The sequence below is a fragment of the Bactrocera latifrons genome, unplaced genomic scaffold, assembly GCF_001853355.1.
Source record: "Bactrocera latifrons isolate USDA-ARS-PBARC rearing strain unplaced genomic scaffold, ASM185335v1 scaffold_147, whole genome shotgun sequence".
NCBI classification, from domain to species: domain Eukaryota; kingdom Metazoa; phylum Arthropoda; class Insecta; order Diptera; family Tephritidae; genus Bactrocera; species Bactrocera latifrons.
In genome coordinates, this window is record NW_017534930.1 from 231239 (window position 1) to 249610 (window position 18372).

Genomic DNA, 18372 nt, shown 5'->3' on the forward strand with positions numbered 1-18372 from the left:
TCCCCGCTCTTTGTTCATTTTTCTTCAGTAAAGTTTGCCATTTCAGCATGGAAAGATATTCGATCCAACAAGGAGTCGAAATTATGTATGTAAAATTACTRCCGAAATTCGAAGTCAGTAGCCTCAATTTTAGATTTTCAATAAGAGCGCTACACAAAAAAAAMMAAAAAAARCGGTTTGRGAAATCAATGAAATTCTTTATTCCTATGAAAGTACCTTCGTACCATGAGTCACCTTTGTTTACGGTTTATGTATCGTAGTTCTGATCAAGACCGACACGTTACACGTTATGATAACAGAATATTTTTGGCCCTTATTGGATAATATGTGTTTCTAACCGAACAGCGAATGAACAGGTGAACCGGTTATCTCACGAATTGACGCCGTTTGAMTATTTCCTGTGGGGCTACGTCAAGTCTATGGCCTATGCCAACAAGCCAGCGACGGTTAATAAAACTGTAGCAGTATCGGCCGATTTATGCTTGAAAATCGTTGAAAATTGCGTTCCGCGTCTTGACTTCGCGTGGAAGAAGTTCAACGGTTGTAAAAGCGATCAACTGCTATACCTTCTATAATGCAGTTCTCCGTCTACCCTCTTGATAGATGCCACGGCAGGTGTCCCACAGCCTGCATAAATGACGCATGAGAAATATATTAAGACCGAACGGTCATGAAAGTGAACTCGTCACTTTTGGACGTAGTGAGCATTGTAGGCGTTTGTTTGAAGAGTTCAAGTTGAAATGTTGTAGGTGCGGTACAGACTTTTCAGACTTTCAAGAAGGGCGCTGACAAATTCAACACTTTTAAGTCCACGGACCTGCACGATATAATGGATGTCATGTAGATAGAGAGCAACTTGTATGTTCGAAGCCAAATTCRGAGTTATAGGTGCGAAAGCATTTTGAATCCCCCTCCCCCTTACCTATTTATTGTGGTTGGGTTGTCTGAAGCAGTAGTTAAATACATGTTAACCGAGGTCTATTGCTGCGATACTAAACCTATTTCGGCTCTACTAAATGTTTGCGCATTTGACCCTAACCTTCCACCAATTTATTGCACTTTTCATGGAATAAGCTGATAAATACAATTAGGCGGAGACATACGGCAATAATTACACACTTTTAAAATGTGATTAGAGGCATAAATTATCGCATTTTAGGCTTATGCTCATATATATGCATATATACATACATACATGCAAAAGAATATCGACAAGAAGAGGATGCTTGGATGTTGTCACCCACTGGGGTCAATCATCACCGCGAACTCATTGAGTTCTTATATGTAAACTTCGTGCACACCTGGCTTATCAATAAAATTGGTCTCTCCGCACACCAAAACAGTGGACGTCTGATTGCAGTATCGCTCGATTACAAAYAACTGAAACAATGGGCGGCTATAAAAGGCGATGCAGCGACGAAGGAACTCATAGTCTAACGCTAAGCAGCGTATTGCAAATTAAGCAAAGTATTTCTGTGAAGATTTTTCAATTTCAATATTTATTAAGTACAAAATGTTCGATTTGAGCGGTAAAAATGTCGTCTATGTTGGAGGCTTCGGCGGTATTGGCTACCAAGTTTGCCATATGCTGATGAAGAAGCAGATAAGCGTAAGTCGAAATCAGAAATATGGTAATTAAGAAAAATATATATGTCTATATATATATATGTATATATTGTCTAGCACCTAATTGTGATGGGTCGCATGGAGAATATGGAAATGATGCAGAAGCTACAAGCCGAAAATAGCTCAGTAAATGTGATGTTCGTTCACATGAACCTGATGGATCGCGTCAACATGGAACAGGCTGTTAAACAAGTGATGGGCGTCATAAAACACATCGATGTATTGATCAATGGTGCAGGCGTGTTGGCCGACAAGGATATGGAAACCACAATGGGCGTGAACTTGGTAAAAACGAACTCCCCTTTGTAGAGGAAATTCAATTTATACTCATTTGAAAAACTTATCTATATATGTCTAGATGGGCATGATGAATATGGTTTGGTTGTGTATGCCGTACATGGATAAAACGCAAATGGGTCAAGGCGGTATTGTGATGAATATTGCCTCCGTTTACGGTTTGGAACCAGCACCTGCCTTCCCAGTATATGCCGCTGCCAAGCACGGCGTCATTGGTTTCACACGCTCAATGGCGGTAAGTTCTTTCTCTATGCACATTTTGCAAATATACAAATATATCCATAACATAAATATTTGTTTTCTTCAGGACAAGCGTCATTACCAACATACTGGTGTGGCTTTCATTGTTGTATGCCCTGGTCTCACTACCAGTGAAGCGATGATGAATTTACGTGAGAAGTCGGTGATGGGTCAGCAATCATATGTTGGAGAGTTGGTCGAAGCGATGGACCATGCCAAACAGCAATCACCTGTTGAGTGTGCGATGAATATGGTCAAAGCGATGGAGATGATGAAAAATGGTGCTGTCTATTTGTGCAACATGGGTCAACTAAAGGAGGTGATGCCAACCAACTACTGGCATATGTAAGTTCGTCGGGACCCCTGATTCGGCAAAACAATTAGAATTCTGGAAAAAAAAGAGATTTTCTAAAGGCAAACAATAAATTTTGAAAACAGCATTAAAAAGCTTTCATTGTATAATATAGGAGTGTATATAATGGTCCAAAACCATTCCTCCTCCCTAAAGTATATACATAAATGATCAGCGTGACGAGCTAAGTCCATTGAGATAKGTCGGCTTGTCTGTCTGAATATACGCTAWGTAGTCCCTCAGTTTTCGAAATATCGATCTGAWATTGTGTACACGCCCTTTCCTTCMTAAAAAGCTGCTCCATGATATAGATCACACAAATATTTTGCATAGGAAAATATAATGAACATTCCTTTTGGCACTTTACTCAAATTAATGGTTGATATTCCCGGAACAAGGTATATTAAGTTTACCACCAAAAAAACTGTGGAGACCCTTTAAAATATATGTATACCTATATATCATAAATAATCAGCATGATGAGCTAAGTCCTATATACGCAAACTAGCGGAACAGTTTTTGAGGTATCCATCGGACACATGTCCTTTCATCTCCAAAAAACTGATTTTTTTCAGAACCGCCGAATCGGACCACWAKAATATATATGTCATACAAACGRAACGATCAAATACATCTCCTTGTGTRGACACCTTTTTATTTGACATGTTGTCTTTATTAAATACGACACTAATTATAATCCAAGACAACGGTATAATCTCAAATAAATTGTTTAGGTCGTACGTGCGTGGAAAGCTTTTTCATTTGAAGAGATAATTCCACGAAATTTTGCATGGGTTATTGTCCAAGGTCACCGTACAATCTCAGTAGAAATTGTTCAGATCGGATCAGTAGAGCTGACAAAGATCTTTTTATACTATTTTATGCTATAGTCTATTTTACGTAGGTTGCCTTTTATATTTCGGGATTAGAGAACAAAAAAAAAAAAAATGTTACTATCGAGAATCGCTTTATTGTTTTTCAAAATGATTTCCATTAAGATCTATATATTTTTGTATGCGTTTAAACCAAAGCACTTTGCAAATATAATATGTATATAGAAAATAAAAGAAGGCAAGTTGGTGGCAAGTCAAGACTTTACGGTAGATTTAAATCGATGTTCTAAGTGATTAAAAATCGAATACAGTTGTTTCATATTGTCGTGGTGAATGGTGATCCGCCTTCTGTTCTTGGTTTTCCTGATTTCCGGAAAGGCAACTGGCAAACAGATGATTGTGTATCACTGAGATTTTTTTTGTTCTGCGTTGATCTATCGGTATGGTGCAATCACCTGTTCGAAAATGCTTCGTGCGCGAACAATTTTTGTTATACACGGCTTATCTTGAAACACTCATGAAGCCGACTGATCTTAACTTTTGGGTGCACACGCGTAAATCTACGTTTCAATATCGCATGATTTCATACACGAGTTTTGAGGCACACCTATTGTATTTTTTAACATTTCTTTCAACCAATCGTGACTATTTTTTTTTATTAAATGCTTACGCAATATTGAATGTATGCTGGCACTAATAATTCCTACAGTTTCTCTGTCTCACGATAGATCGAATAACCATTTGGCAATATTAGTTTGTGATTTGGGTCGACCTACACGAAATCTGCCTTGGAGTGAACTACGATCTCGATTCTATTCACCATACCATGGATAAACACTGTCCTGCAGCTTCATCGGAAAAAACTGAATTATCGATGTACTGTAGCTGMGTTAATCAGCGTCGAAAATTGTAAAAAATAATTGCTCGAAAATGTTCGCGGTTTAATTYCATTTTTTGGCCGAGATGAATGTATTAAGTTACTGTATGCAAAAGAAAAGCGGTATTAAGGCAAAACGTTCTGAGTAAGTATAACATTATAAATTTCAAACCTTAGCATAAAGTTGTTAGTTGCTAAAAGGCAACACTACGTCGCCAAATCCCGAAATATAAAAGCAACCTACGTACCTTCGGGCAACCATTTCTATTTTTGCTTAATCTTGACAACACGCTTTTGTTTTTGAAATATATATTCACTTTAAACACAATTGAGATATAAACTATCCTATCGTCTAATTTGGGTCAAATGGAATAGTTTGCGCTAAATTTTACTAAAATTGGTCCAGTAGTTTAGGAATTTACCCCCGGACAAAATGTGACACGTAATTTTTATATGTATATATTTAGAGATTTTATTTTGTCCTAGACTTAAATTTACTTAACAAGTATTCTAAACACAGCAGTATATTAAATTGTATGCGCTTTCCGATATTGAATAGAATTTTCGATGTCTAATTAAGGTTAATTGTAAGGTTAGGAATACAAATATTTTCGTTTGTTCACATTATCTTATATATTTTATTGACTATCACTAGAGTTATATAAGAATAAATTTTAATGTCTAGTTGCATGGCTTCTATTCGAGTTTAATTAATTTACATACATAAGTGTAATGAAATTTCAAAAACCGTTTTCCATGAGATCGACTGCAATTAAAAAACTTTGCTGGCAGTTACAGCATATGGTGGCATAGAGCATAAGTTATAGTGAAGTTTTCAGTAAACTATTAGATAAAGAATATATTTAATTGGATACTGAACTTTTCACCGGCAATAACACAAAGTTTTTAAGAGCAAAAATTAATTTAAATAGATTCCTTTGGCCTTAAATTATTATTAAAAATTAATACTTTTATATAAACATATTTTTAAAAGGCATTATTTACCAAACTTATTTTTTAGCAGGCGATATTAAATTATATTTTGAAGTAATTTTATGTCAGTAGCCGTAGAAAACAAATTAACAGAACATATTTGACACAGTTTTTACYTTTCAAACCTTTTTCACCTTTTCAAATTTATTATGTTATTTTCCTTTCAATGGCTGTTTTTGCTTTCAAAACTTTTCTTTTTCATTTAGATATCGGGATAGTGATATTCCCTTAGAATGCCGGCACTTAAAATCCACACCGAACCATTTTTGGCAGTCTTAATGGCTGTTACTAAATTATAGGCACAATTTTCCGGGCTTTGATTGTTACACAACGYCTTGGGCAGTGGTGGCATACGATCGAATGTGGTCAAGGCATCCATGCGTAGCGATGAAACCATTTGTGTCTCCGTTGTGCTCGGGCAGATCGTGATGAAACCGACTTTTGTTTGACTGTAATAATATGGATCCTGTAAAATCAATGAATATCATAAGCATATTTAATCGAAATTAATTAGTATTATGATGACAAACAGAAAGTGCTCTTGTGAATCCATTAACACCATATTTGGAAGCGGTATACACAGCATATGCACCATAAGCATCCAAACTGACGACGGAGGAAATGTTTACAATTAGACCGCCATTCCCACCTTTCGATTTGTCCATTAGACGCAAAGCCGCAAAAGTGCTGTAAATGACACCTAACTGGAATATATACAAACATACATATAAACAAAAACTCAAGCAAGTAAAAATAAAGTTTATAAGCTAACGAAATGCTCTGCAGTGAAACTTTAAACTAGTCCCAATAGTACTAGTTTACGTTCAGAACTATTTGGCGAAAATCGAAGTAGTCAAGTAAACTTCAGATTTATATATGTCTCAGTTGTTGTGATCGATATAAAATTTTATGCACTTCTTTTTCTCCCTAAGCAGCCGCTGAACGCCGATATCGGACTCAAACAGCATATAGCTGCCAAGCAAACTGAACGTTCAAAGTCAAGTTATTGTATGAGATCGCGGTGCATTACCTCATTAATCTATCTATCTATCTATGAAAAACTTCCTCGTGTGACAAAATATCATCACGAAGTTTGTTTTAAATAATTGGTTAAAACAACGCTACAATTTTCGACAAAAAAAAAAAAAAAAAAGTTTAAGATCGAACCACTATAGCATATAGCTGCCATACAAATTGAATGATAGATAACATGTCCTTACAAAAAAAAATTGTTTATTCGACAAGATATCTTCGCGAAATTTGGCACAGATTATTATCAAGAAAAACGTTCGCAAAATCTAATCCAATCGGACCACTATAGTAATTAGCTGACATACAAGCTGATACATGAAAATCAAATTCTTTAATGGCAACTTTTTTATTTGTGAAGATGATTCTAGTGTTAATGCAACCAAAATTAATGTTTTTTCTTGTCTTCTTTCACTTCAACGATTAAAAAAAAAAATATATATATATAATTCTGCGCAAAATTGAACAATAAATTCTAAGCTTAAAGTGACCAACTAGTTCGTTTTATACTACTTGTGAAGTAGTTCATGCCTAGTTGATTTCACAGCAGGGTATTTTCGAAATGTCTAAACGCATTGATTTAAATGAAAACAAAACACAACGGTTAGCTTTTTTCAACTCACCAAATTGATTTGTATTGTTCGTTCGATTTCATGCTCATTCATTATGCCACTACCATTCACCACAATATCGAAGCGACCCATAGTGTCATGTGCTTCTGTGAAGGCACCCTCTATATTCTCCACATCTGTTAARTCCATTTTAATGTAGAATACATTAGCAGCTTTATTGATAGCTTGTAATGTCTCAAGCATTTCAGCATCCTCCACCACATCCATAATCGCAATATTCTAATTGGAATGTACAATTGATTGCTGTTTATTGCGGTTCCATTGAATTAACTAGTTGTTGATATATGCTTAGTACTTACGGCCACCCCTTGTTCTAAGAGGCTTTTGCAACAACAGAAACCGATGCCACCAAATCCACCCACATAAATAACATTTTTATTTTTTAAATCCATACTTTTTTGGTGGCTGATAATTTCGGCCGAACTGCGATCGCGTGTTTAATTACTGATCGCAACTCCACTTGCCGGTCTGTCACTCCACTCATTTTCGCAATTTTATGTGACATGCTGGGTGTGCGTGCTACTATAAACGTATGCACTGCTGAAAAAGGCACATTTTTCATTTGACTTTCGTCGAAATAAATATTTTAACAGTTCATTGTTTTTATAAATGAATTAAAAATCTTTATAATTTTTTAAATCAAATAATAATTTTATTTTAAACATTAAATTGCCCACCGCTGCTACTAATCTGCACTCATCAGCTATTATTGTGCAATAATTTATTTTTAATTTTTCATTGCCTTTTGTTCATTGGTTATTTTCATTGTTATAATTTATCAGCATTTGCTTTTGTGCGACACATTCGCAAACATTAATGAAAGAACAAATATTTGACCGGTAAGCGCTCTGTTGATATGAGCGCTTTACGCCAGAGCATCAGCATTTCAGCTGTCTCTTATACACATCTAGATGTGTATAAGAGACAGGGGTCCACATATTCAGTATATAGGGGCTTGAACCCCTTTTTGTTGCATTTGAAAAATTTTTGGTCATAAGATGGCACACACTAAAGACATTATTCGTGCAAATTTTTATCCCGCTATATTAATTGCTTCTTGATTTGCGTACTGGAAACTGAACCAATCAAGTGGAATTCAAAATTGTGCTATATGGGAAGTAGGCGTGGTTATTGTCCGATTCCGCTCATTTTCACAGTTGGTCTGCCATAAAAACTGAACGATCAAAATCCAGTACTTGTATGGAAACCTTTTTGATTAGACGAGATATTTTAATGAAATTTGACATAACTTATTATCCTTAGCAATGGTATATTTTCCGAAGAAAGGACTATTAGAAAATTGTAAAATGCGAGCTGTATAGTATATTTGTGAAGAGGTGGTCTGACAATTACGAAAAAATTTAAACGTAGATAACAAGCCGCTAAGAAGAAAGAACCCCGTGATATCTAAAAGTGAGGAAAACTATTTTTCTCCTTTTCGAGAAGAAACTGCAGTCTAAGAAAACTTATATTTTTTTAAGGAATTGGRCTACTCTGAACAAAAAATTGTAAGACTTGTTCATAAATTTAAAATTCTTAATTTATTTTTCAAAATCTATGTCGTCCCCCTCAAAGTAATTCCCTTGGCCCTAATACACTTGTACCAATGTTTTGTCCGATTCCGATTCCGATTAAACTTAATTTCCGGAATAGCCTTCAATGCGCAATTCACACTTAATATCTTCAATTGACTCAAACCGGTATTCTTAGAGCGTTCGTTTGGGTTTGCTGAATAACCAGCAGTCACGCGGATCTAAATCAGGTGAATACGGTGGTTGCGGCGCGATATTGGTTGAAAATTTGGCGAAAAACTCCCGAAAAATCAATGCAGCATGCGATGGTGCATTATCGTGGTACCTCTTTTTACGAATAGCCTCGCGATTGTTTTGTAAAGCACTCAAATATTATTCCTTGTTGACAGTTTAGCTGGTCGGAAGGTATTCGGAGTGCGGAGTTCGATAATCCAAAAAAAAAAAAAAACTGTCACCATAACCTTGATTTTTGTCTGCTTTGACGTTTTTTTCGGCTTTTAGATCCAAGACTCATCGCCAGTAATAATACGTTCCACGACATTCTGGTAGTCGGAAAGTAAAAGTGAAACAAACAGACGTTAGCGGGACGCTGTTTTTCGGAAAAATTTAGTGATTTTGGAACCAATCGTGCTTCTTTTTTCATAGACTTGAATGATTTTTCCCATGGTTTTCACTGATCCTTTCAACAGTAAGATCTCTGACTGTTAATCGTCGATGTTCAAGCACTATCTTCTTTATTTTATTAGCATGTTGATCATCAGTTGATGTTGATTGCATTCTTGGACGTGGGCGACTCGTTCTCGACCCTCTTTGAATAATTCGTACCGATCCAAAAWACTGGTTAGCGACAAACAATTATCAAAGACAACATTCTCTAACATTCTGAACATTCCAGCACCAGAAATTCGGTTCCACACACAAAATAATTTAATGTAACTTTTTCTCACGGTCGTATGTATCTCTAAATACAATAAGKGAAAAACTTCAGAGATCTGGCACCGTGATTGGAGCAACGTCATATCTACATATTTTAGACGTGTTGGGATAAGAAAAGAACATAATGTTTGGGCTTTAGTGAAAGCCAAAACATCAAGAAAACAGTTTTCGACAACAAAAAATTTCATTCGGACACTCCAAAATATGTGGAGGTAGCTCCCTGTGAAATATGCGGAACATTTAGTTCCAATTTACCATCAAATATACTATATTAGGTTAGAATACGCGGAAGATTGGAGCAAATATTGAATATAACAAAACAARGTATTTCCTATAATTATTTTGAATAAAATTTTGAATGCATTTTATTACCTAAGAATCTGTTGCATTCATGTGAAAGCAACGAGGCTGGCGCGCTCAAGGCCTGAACTTAGCCGCTCAAAAGACACTAACTCCTATAGAAGCTCTGCGTACGATGAAATTRATCCACTCCGATTTTTTTAAGTGTAAATCATAACATTGCGTATGTTTCGTAACTTTGTTTTGACTGATTCTCAAGTTTGTTTTCAATCATGTTCCGGTGCTTTTTTGACCGGTTTACGAGGGAAATATGAGGCAAGCTTTTCTGCTCATATTTAACAGTGCGGTTAGCTGTCGTTTTCTGCGGTTTAAGAATGCAGTCGTCGCTTAAAATGATGTAAAAACGAAAACTTTAACTGTTTAAACACAACTTGACTTTGCACATTGTAAAAAAAAAAAAAAGTACAAAATCGACTAACTTTAACTTCTACATGCAAAAAACTGCATAATATAGTATTTGTGAATATACAACGATTAAATGGGACTTCGCCTTTGACACTTGTTTGTGCGAACTATATTCTAAATTGTGAACGTTTCTTCACAATGACCTACATTTATAGAGATACAACTAAAAATTATAAAAAAAATTAATATTCATTTATTATCTATAATGATTTTAATCGTACATATTTAATGATGATTTTATTCACGGTTGCATCAAGGTGGAATATTTTCTAGTCATCACAATTTATGAAATCATCTTGCTGCCAACGGCGAAAATAATTTTCAAAATTCCACTAAGTTTTTGTAATGATAACTTTTAAGTGTTTATTATTGYTCGGAAAACAAATATGCTATTTTGAGATGTGATTAAACACCCTATCTCTGTGATTACTTTATATCAAGTTTGCTTTCAAGATGAAAAACTGTTTGTGAATATAGAATCGGAGATAATAAAAGTATAATATATATATATAAAGTTGTGCTCAAGTATTATTCCATAAGATTGCATTAATTGTAAGCATAACACCATCTGTGGTATGAGATAAACAGCAGAAACAAAAAACCGATAAGAGTTCTTTTCTCAAACCAACACGTATTAACACTTGGCATTTTAACGCAGCAAAATGGTTCTTAGTTTGTGTATATGCCATAAGAGATAACACTATTAATTTATAAATCGTTTTGTCATCTCCATTTATTTGCTATAATAAAGAATTTATTGAAGAAAGCTTTTGTTGAGCGCTATTATCTCGCGTCTTATGCCTATGGTATCGCCTTCAAGACTACTTTTTCTGAATTTTATGAAGTCACTACTCCACGCAGATAAGCGTGAGATGATCGACGCCTTAGAAGAGAACATTTGACGCGTTATAAAACAACATTAACATATTAACGCTAGAAAAAGTGGTTGAAAATTGAGCCTCTCGTCTTGAGCCAGTCCGGACGCTCACTTGCTCGAAATGATTTTTAAAACAATAAACCCGTTTGCTAAATTCTTGTTCATAAGATTTTATCATGTGCATTTTATTTCTAATTGCAAACCAGATGCCTAAAAAATTATAACTCCAAAGAGTTGGCAACACACATATGTACATATAAACTAGAAGTCAGTAGAACAATCTATATACATTAATTAGGACTTGAAAACCGGAGTCCACAAGGTTGGGAATGTTATTTCCTTGATTTTGCCCAAATCAAGCATATAGACGACACCATTTTTGCCAGTCTCTGCCAGTTTCACCAAGTTTTGTGCGCAAACTTCGGGGCTTTGGCGCTCAGCTGTATCACAACGTGCGCCTAAATCTTCAGCGAATTTAAATATTACCTTCTCGCGAATGTTCTCCACAAGGTTTGTTTTTGTAATGCCTGGACAAATGGTGATAAAGCTAACGCCGAAATGCTCGTAGTAGTGGGGATCCTGAAAAAATTACAAAGTTATAAGAGTCAAGTGAATATAGTTATTATATTTTATAAAAGAAATAATTCGAACAAGAAGTGTAAAACTTTCAGTATTTATGCAATCAGGAATATTTGGCTTTTGGCTTTGTAAATTATTGCAGCCGTTTACCATGACAGACCGGTTCTTGAAAACCTGTCGCAATGAAATTTAGGTTATACAAATAAAATTATTCTCAACACTYCGATTTCATTGTCTGAATTTAATTATCAAAAAAAAAAAGAATAAAAAAATTGGCGCAACTGAAATTGCATTACTGGTTAATAATTTGGTGTGTTAGGTGTGTGTCAGCCAAAACAAATAAGTATTTCAATACCGTAAAAAGCCATACCGAAATGCATTCCAGCATTTACTATGAAATGCACAATTTGGATTATTTAAACTGCAAAGCTTTTTTTCTCATATGTGCTCATTCAATTTAAATATTTACTCACCGCCAAGGCTCGCGTGAATGCTGTGACACCGTGTTTTGCCGCCGAATAAATAGCTATGAAAGACGTTGGTTCCAAACCGGCCACAGAGGATATGTTGATGATAAGACCACCGCGTCCACCATTGGATTTATTCATATATGTCAGAGCCGTCAAAGTACTATGAATTAAACCCATCTGAGAAGTATTGTATGCAGTTAAATTTATATAACCAATTCTGAAAGTCTTTTCAAGCTTAACAATCTACCAAATTAATTTCAATCATCAGCTCCACTTTGGTATCATCCATCATACCACAACCATTGACCAGCACATCAAAGTGTCCGATTTTCTTAACCGCTTTCTCGAAGGCTGTTGCAATGCTATTCTTATCAGTGATGTCGAAGGCAAAGAAAAAGATATTCGCCTCGGGATACGAGGCTCTTAAATCTTGCAAAATGTCTGCATTTTCTTGCAAATCGAAAATTACCAGGTTCTTAAAAAAAAATTATAAAAATATTTGTATATGAAGTTTCTTTTAGGGAAACTAATATTTTACTTTGCAAATTTACCTTTACACCTTTGGCGAGAAATTCCCTCAAACAACGCTGTCCAATGCCTCCAAAGCCACCTTCATAAATCACATTTTTACCTTTCAAATCCATATTTGGTTTACTAAATCAACGGCACTTTTGAATACTAAACGAAATCAAAATATTTCCGTCTGCTTACTTGCTTACTGAATGTCTGTTTAGTACGACGACTGCTGCAGAACTACACATTCTAAACAAAATGTTCCTCTCTTAAGTATTCTTAAACGATTACGATTTCGCATATAAAACCTCCTATTGGTTTTGCTTGCCCTAAACGGAAAATGGAAGCTTCGGTAAATAAAAAGGGAGGGAATGCGTTCGCTTATCATCGAACTGATAAGACATGTTCCTTGTTTCATTTGTTATTATGATATAAATAAACATATGTATATTTGTAATTTATTATCTTTTAAAGGGCATTCATCAATTGTAAGTGTTAAGGTACGAGCTTAAAAGAAAGTTGTTCTCAATTGTTTTGCTGAGAATACAGTACGTTWAAAAGATAACATTTTCGTTTTCCTAAGTGTAGGCAGCGTCTATTGCGAAAAGGTTGTAATTATAGAAAATATGTATTTGTCGCGAGCAAGTGTTTTGAATGGAGTTATTCAAAGAGAGTCGACAACGTGTTGAYGACGAACCAAGTCCAAGACGGCTATCAACATCAACACTTGATCAACACGTCAATCAGATAAAGGAAATGATGCTTGAGAAACGATTAATAGCCAAAGATCCTACTRAAATCGTTGGAATATCGGAAGGATCAGTGAAAACCATTTCGAAAGATTATTTCGGCCTAAGAAATGTGAAAGCACGATTACTTTTAAAATTACAAATTTTTTCGAAAAACAGCGTTGCGTTTGTCTGTAAAGCAATGCCTTTCGACTCCATATCTATCTCGATTAATTTTAGGTGATACGAAATTGTTATACTCTTACCATGTAACAATATGTTGAAGTTGCAACTAAACTTGTAGGAACATGGTATACCACTCCCACATACTATACGTCAATAGATAAAAATGGGTTATAGCGATGCCTATCTGGTTCAAAAATACTGAAAGCTAAGTAATGACCAGATATATATGTAGCATTAATGATCGGCAAATGATCTTACTACATTTTCCGATCGTATAATCTTTTCAGTTTAAAGAATATTTTAAGAAAATGAAGTGATCATGTTTTGTCAGCTATTTAATTAACTTTATATYGTACGAATATCGATTTTAGCAGAGCAATGTAGTTTAATATAAAAAATTTTAGTCATATTCACTGTTTTTGTACCTTACTCTACTCTAAACTCTAGACAATGCTTTACATGAACGAGGGTGCATTTGACACTGCYTTTTTCTTAGGTTACTTAATTCAGMRATGGAGTTTTGAATCGCTAAATACAGTTTATATGGATATTTTTAAGGTTAGCATTACAAAATTGGGTGGATTATGTCGAAAATAGAAATTCCATTCAATACTTTGGGTTAAGTGATTTTGAATTCTGTTCGGTATATTTATACTTCAAATTTGCTTGAAATAATTCTTTCTTACATCTACTCGTACTTTTCGAAGTTGGATGGATTTCAATGATAACCACGACCACTCCTCATATAACAGAGAAGAAATGTATAAGATTCATTATAAAAATTGGGTTCACGTGAGTGCCATCGCCCACTTTCAGATAAAATTTGATATCTCAGGCACTATTCAACCAAAATCAATCAAATTTGATTCTTAACGTTRTCTCAACATTCATATATTATATTACATTGTAAAAAAATACCGAACAACTTCCACGCCTACTTCCCACATATCAATATTCATACAAAATCAACCAAAATGTTGGAGAATAGTTCTAYAAATTGTATTAAGATAATCACACAATGACGGATATATTTGGCATAAATTCTACTARAATAACGAAAATCATTATGTGTAAGGTAGTATATATTCGGGCATAATCCAGAAACCGAATGAAATTGATGTGCTTTTGCTTTTACAAACCAAACTATTTAAATTAAGGTGTTCTGCAAATCAACTGATATCTATATACTTAACAAGTCAATTGAAAAGTCCTCGGCCTATTATAGTAAAACACATTTTCTTCGCGAAATTGCTTTTTTTAATCAAGAACCCCTAGGGGGTGACACACTGATTACAGCAACCCTCAAAATTTTTAATACCATTATTGTAGTACGATTTGTCCTTTGTCTCCAAATAGGCCACAGTTTTGGTGATTACCTCTTCAATTGATGAAATTTTCTTTCAACCGAGCAGTCGTTTGAGATCTGAGAGTAGATATAATAGTAGCWGTGGCTAGATATGGATAATACGGTGAATGCGGAACCATTTCAGTTCAGTGATTTTTACCATAGTTTTTAAAAACTTATGACACGATACATTGGCTTGGTGAAACATCACKTTTTGTTTCTTCAAGTGCGGCCGTTTTTCGGTGATTTTGAACCAATAACAATACGTTGTAGTCGCTGTTGATAGTCCTTTCTTTTTCAAGGTAGTCAATCAATATTATTCCATRCGCATCCAAAAATACAGACGTCATAACCAGGCTAGCCAATTTTTGCATTTTTTCACACTCTGGAGCGGGCTCATCAATGCACTTGGGTGACTGCCGATTGGACTTCACAGTGAAACGTTGGAGCCATGTTTCAATCATTGTCACATATTTACGCAAAAATTCRGATTGATTAAGCTTGAACATAGCCAATCACTGCTCCGAATCGTCAACTCGTTTGGCCAAACGTGAGCTCGTGCGGCACCCACTCTGCACATAACTTTCTCATACTCAAATATTCGTGACTGATATGATATATGTATCCGTTCAGTTAATATCTATAGAGTGCCTGCTATCTCGAACAACTTCACTTGACTGGAACAACTTACTTTTTTGATGTCTTCGTCGGTTATAACTTCTTTTGGGAGTCCACTGCCTTCATCGTCTTCGGTTCTYATTTCACCACGTCTAAACTTAGCATAGATTTTTTTGGGCAGTCTTCGGAAACTCGTCATCAAGCCAATCTATCAAATTTATATACACGCCTTTTGATGATTAGGATTATTTAAAAATTATATGGATTAATTTTAGTAGGGCCATATATGTACATATGTGCTAGGTACTCAAAATTGGCTTCAGATATGAGTTTGTATTGGTAAGGCATCGATTTGGAAATGCATGGCAATGATATAACAAAATATAAGGGGCACTTCTTGGAGGAATTTGGTATAATTGGTTGATTGTATTGATAACCGGTTGGGTACCAGTTGGGAAATTGCCCGAATATTTCCACCTCACTTTTCACTTTTTTAACTATGACTACTTTTGGCAATGAATTGCTTTTGGATGGCAAGATCTCTTTCGTTCTACTCTAGGCCAGATAGACTTCACACTCGTAAAGGAACATGTCCATGCCGATGTAAGCGGGGTAACGTTGTCCTTCTGGCTAGCTCATCATCTTTGCAGTTKCCAGCGATTCCCCTCTGACCAGACACCTAAACGAGCCTGATGATGAAGTAGTTTGAAGCTATTTCTAGTGAGGATAGACACTGCTCGACTAGCTTTGAACGCACCATTAGCGAGCTTATTGGCGATCTGCTATCAGAGTATATACTCACCTACCTCAAAGAGGCTGCACTTCATAACATCCCCTTTTGAGTGAAAAATAATACAGTTATCCGATAGTTTAACGGTAAGATTGACGTAGAGCTCCCTGCAAAAAACTCCCCCCTCTAGTTGCTCATCTAGCTTCGATCCATTARWGAAAAAGCACACTGCACCTCTTCTCCTAGTAGGACTTATCTAAAAGCATGACTGCAACTCATTACACCCAGTAATACCAAAAGCTCCGCGAGGATCGGTAAGRACTTCTCCGGTGCTTTTGATACCAAGTGAAGTTTTTAATCTATTGCTAGAGAAAAAATACGAGCTGCAGGGTCAAACACAGAAGATACACACATGCCTTACAGAAAGGCTGTACAGTTGCTGGCGTACGCCGATGATATCGATATCATTGGCCTCAATAATTGYAYCGTTAGTTCTGGTTTCTCCAGACCAGATATGGACAAGGGCGAAATATCTCCTGTCATTAAGCAACCAGTTATCGCATTCGCGTCTTGGCTGAAACGTCATTGWTGAAAGCAGTATTGACCGACCTGCCATTGACACAGGCTTGGTGGGCCTTTAACAGTTTACGCTCCCTATTCTAATATTCAGATCTATGACACTACCCGGAAAAACTGGCACACACTAATAAAGTACTGCTCAATACACCATTTCTGATGAYACCATACTAATACATTACCACTCAACACAACTCACCACACTTCTACATCATTCAACCCACTCAACAGAAAGGATGGGCAAAAGAAAAGCGGACACAATTCGTCACACACTCATCGCTGAAACGCATTCGCTTTATACGTTCTATTCTATGCGGCGCCAMGTAAATACCTCTTCCTTAACTCAGCAGTCCGTGATGCAACTTATATCCACCCCGCTCCGTACATATACATACCTACGTCGTACATTAATTAATATAAATTAATATTTTTTGTAAGAGTTTAATAAAYATTATATTAAATGATTGTACATTTTAATGAGTGAGCATTTTTATTGAAGATTCGTTGAAGTGGCTTGTACTTCTGTTTGCAAATTTAAGCAGCAATTTAATCAAAGGCTCTATAATACTCTTGACGCTCCTCCAGTATCTACAATCCCCGAACAAATTTTCCAGATTTTTCATATCAAAAGAAAAAGTGGTGGTATATACGTATGTATGTACATACACATGGATGTGAGATAGCYGAGAATAGTTTGCAAAAACTTTTTGAAATGACTGCAATGGTTTACCAAACTTCTTTATTGAATAAAATTTTCAAAGAAAGTCAATTCAAAATTACATCAATTGAAATTATATTTATTTTATCATTTTTTGTTTGCAACCTCTTATTGTGTCTCATAAGTAACTACCCACTTCCTTTGATATGGAATTTCCTCAATGTTGCCTAAATCTAGCAAAWAGACACCACCGTTTTTACCAGTTTCAATTACTTTAATCATATTCTTTCCACACTCCTCAGCAGACTGTTGTTTGGCATTATGATACCGTTGAGCTTTTTCTTGGCAAAACTTAAAGGTAGTACTTGAATGAATATTATTTGTAATGTTGGTTTTGGTAAATCCAGGACATATAGCTAGGAATCTAACTCCGAAGTGATCGAAATAAATTTGGTCCTTCAGTAAATTGAAGAGAATAAATTAGTACATTATTTGTTTAAAATATAATTCAATTTCAATACAAACCCCCATGCAGCGCGTAAAAGCTGTAACACCATGTTTGGATGCCGAATAAATTGCTAATAAAGGAGTTGCATCCAAGCCASAGGTGGATGAGATATTCAAAATAGTACCACCACGACCACCATGGGATTTATCCATGTAAGGCAGCGCAGTGAAGGTGCTATGGATTAACCCCAACTAGAAAGAGGAAATTGAAAACAACTTAACCCTCGCAATACTTCAAACAATGTTATAACAGCATATTTTACCAAGTTAATTTGGATTGTTAGGTCAACTTCACTATCCATACATATACCRCAACCGTTGACCAGAACGTCAAAGTGAYCCATTTTCTCCACAGCTGATTTAAAGGCTGCTGTGATGCTCTCTTTTTTCGTCAAATCCACAGGTATATAATCAATTTTGGCACCAGGGTGAGATTTTTTTAACTCAAGCATTGCTTCCTTATTCTCATTGAG

General features: G+C 35.5%; 4 protein-coding genes across 5 annotated transcripts; 1 reads left to right on the forward strand and 3 right to left on the reverse strand.

The window, feature by feature from the left end:
* Nucleotides 1-1418: 1418 nt before the first annotated feature.
* LOC108965729 (fat body protein 2) lies at nucleotides 1419-2603 on the forward strand. Its single transcript, XM_018928319.1, has 4 exons — nucleotides 1419-1609; nucleotides 1684-1911; nucleotides 1985-2158; nucleotides 2231-2603. The coding sequence occupies exons 1-4, from the start codon at nucleotides 1514-1516 to the stop codon at nucleotides 2510-2512; spliced, it is 780 nt and encodes a 259-aa protein (XP_018783864.1). The 5' UTR covers nucleotides 1419-1513; the 3' UTR covers nucleotides 2513-2603.
* A 2074-nt stretch (nucleotides 2604-4677) lies between these two features.
* On the reverse strand, nucleotides 4678-7452 carry LOC108965751 (alcohol dehydrogenase-like). The gene is made up of 4 exons (XM_018928354.1): nucleotides 7179-7452; nucleotides 6871-7098; nucleotides 5749-5922; nucleotides 4678-5684 (listed from the first exon to the last, which is right to left on the reverse strand). The coding sequence occupies exons 1-4, from the start codon at nucleotides 7269-7271 to the stop codon at nucleotides 5421-5423; spliced, it is 759 nt and encodes a 252-aa protein (XP_018783899.1). The 5' UTR covers nucleotides 7272-7452; the 3' UTR covers nucleotides 4678-5420.
* Nucleotides 7453-11139: 3687 nt separating this feature from the next.
* LOC108965750 (alcohol dehydrogenase-like) lies at nucleotides 11140-12825 on the reverse strand. 2 transcript variants are annotated; one of them, XM_018928352.1, is made up of 5 exons: nucleotides 12750-12825; nucleotides 12590-12692; nucleotides 12286-12513; nucleotides 12042-12215; nucleotides 11140-11568 (listed from the first exon to the last, which is right to left on the reverse strand). In XM_018928352.1, exons 1-5 carry the CDS (start codon nucleotides 12797-12799, stop codon nucleotides 11284-11286), a joined length of 840 nt encoding a protein of 279 aa, XP_018783897.1. In that variant the 5' UTR covers nucleotides 12800-12825; the 3' UTR covers nucleotides 11140-11283. The 2 variants fall into 2 exon arrangements, with proteins under 2 accessions (XP_018783897.1, XP_018783898.1); XM_018928353.1 differs by having other exon boundaries at nucleotides 12590-12803.
* A 4678-nt stretch (nucleotides 12826-17503) lies between these two features.
* LOC108965732 (alcohol dehydrogenase 1-like) lies at nucleotides 17504-18366 on the reverse strand. The gene is made up of 3 exons (XM_018928322.1): nucleotides 18163-18366; nucleotides 17918-18091; nucleotides 17504-17848 (listed from the first exon to the last, which is right to left on the reverse strand). Exons 1-3 carry the CDS (start codon nucleotides 18349-18351, stop codon nucleotides 17561-17563), a joined length of 651 nt encoding a protein of 216 aa, XP_018783867.1. The 5' UTR covers nucleotides 18352-18366; the 3' UTR covers nucleotides 17504-17560.
* Between the last annotated feature and the right edge of the window lie 6 nt (nucleotides 18367-18372).

Bases quoted from the DNA above. Each gene is read 5' to 3' on its own strand.
- LOC108965729 (XM_018928319.1), top strand. From the start codon at position 1,514: ATGTTCGATTTGAGCGGTAAAAATGTCGTCTATGTTGGAGGCTTCGGC. The intron at 1,912-1,984 runs GTAAAAACGAAC...ATATATGTCTAG, and splicing joins CCACAATGGGCGTGAACTTG to ATGGGCATGATGAATATGGT. The intron at 2,159-2,230 runs GTAAGTTCTTTC...TGTTTTCTTCAG, and splicing joins GTTTCACACGCTCAATGGCG to GACAAGCGTCATTACCAACA.
- LOC108965750 (XM_018928352.1), bottom strand. From the start codon at position 12,799: ATGTGTAGTTCTGCAGCAGTCGTCGTACTAAACAGACATTCAGTAAGC. The intron at 12,693-12,749 runs GTAAGCAGACGG...CCGTTGATTTAG, and splicing joins AACAGACATTCAGTAAGCAA to TAAACCAAATATGGATTTGA. The intron at 11,569-12,041 runs GTGAGTAAATAT...TAATTTTTTCAG, and splicing joins CATTCACGCGAGCCTTGGCG to GATCCCCACTACTACGAGCA.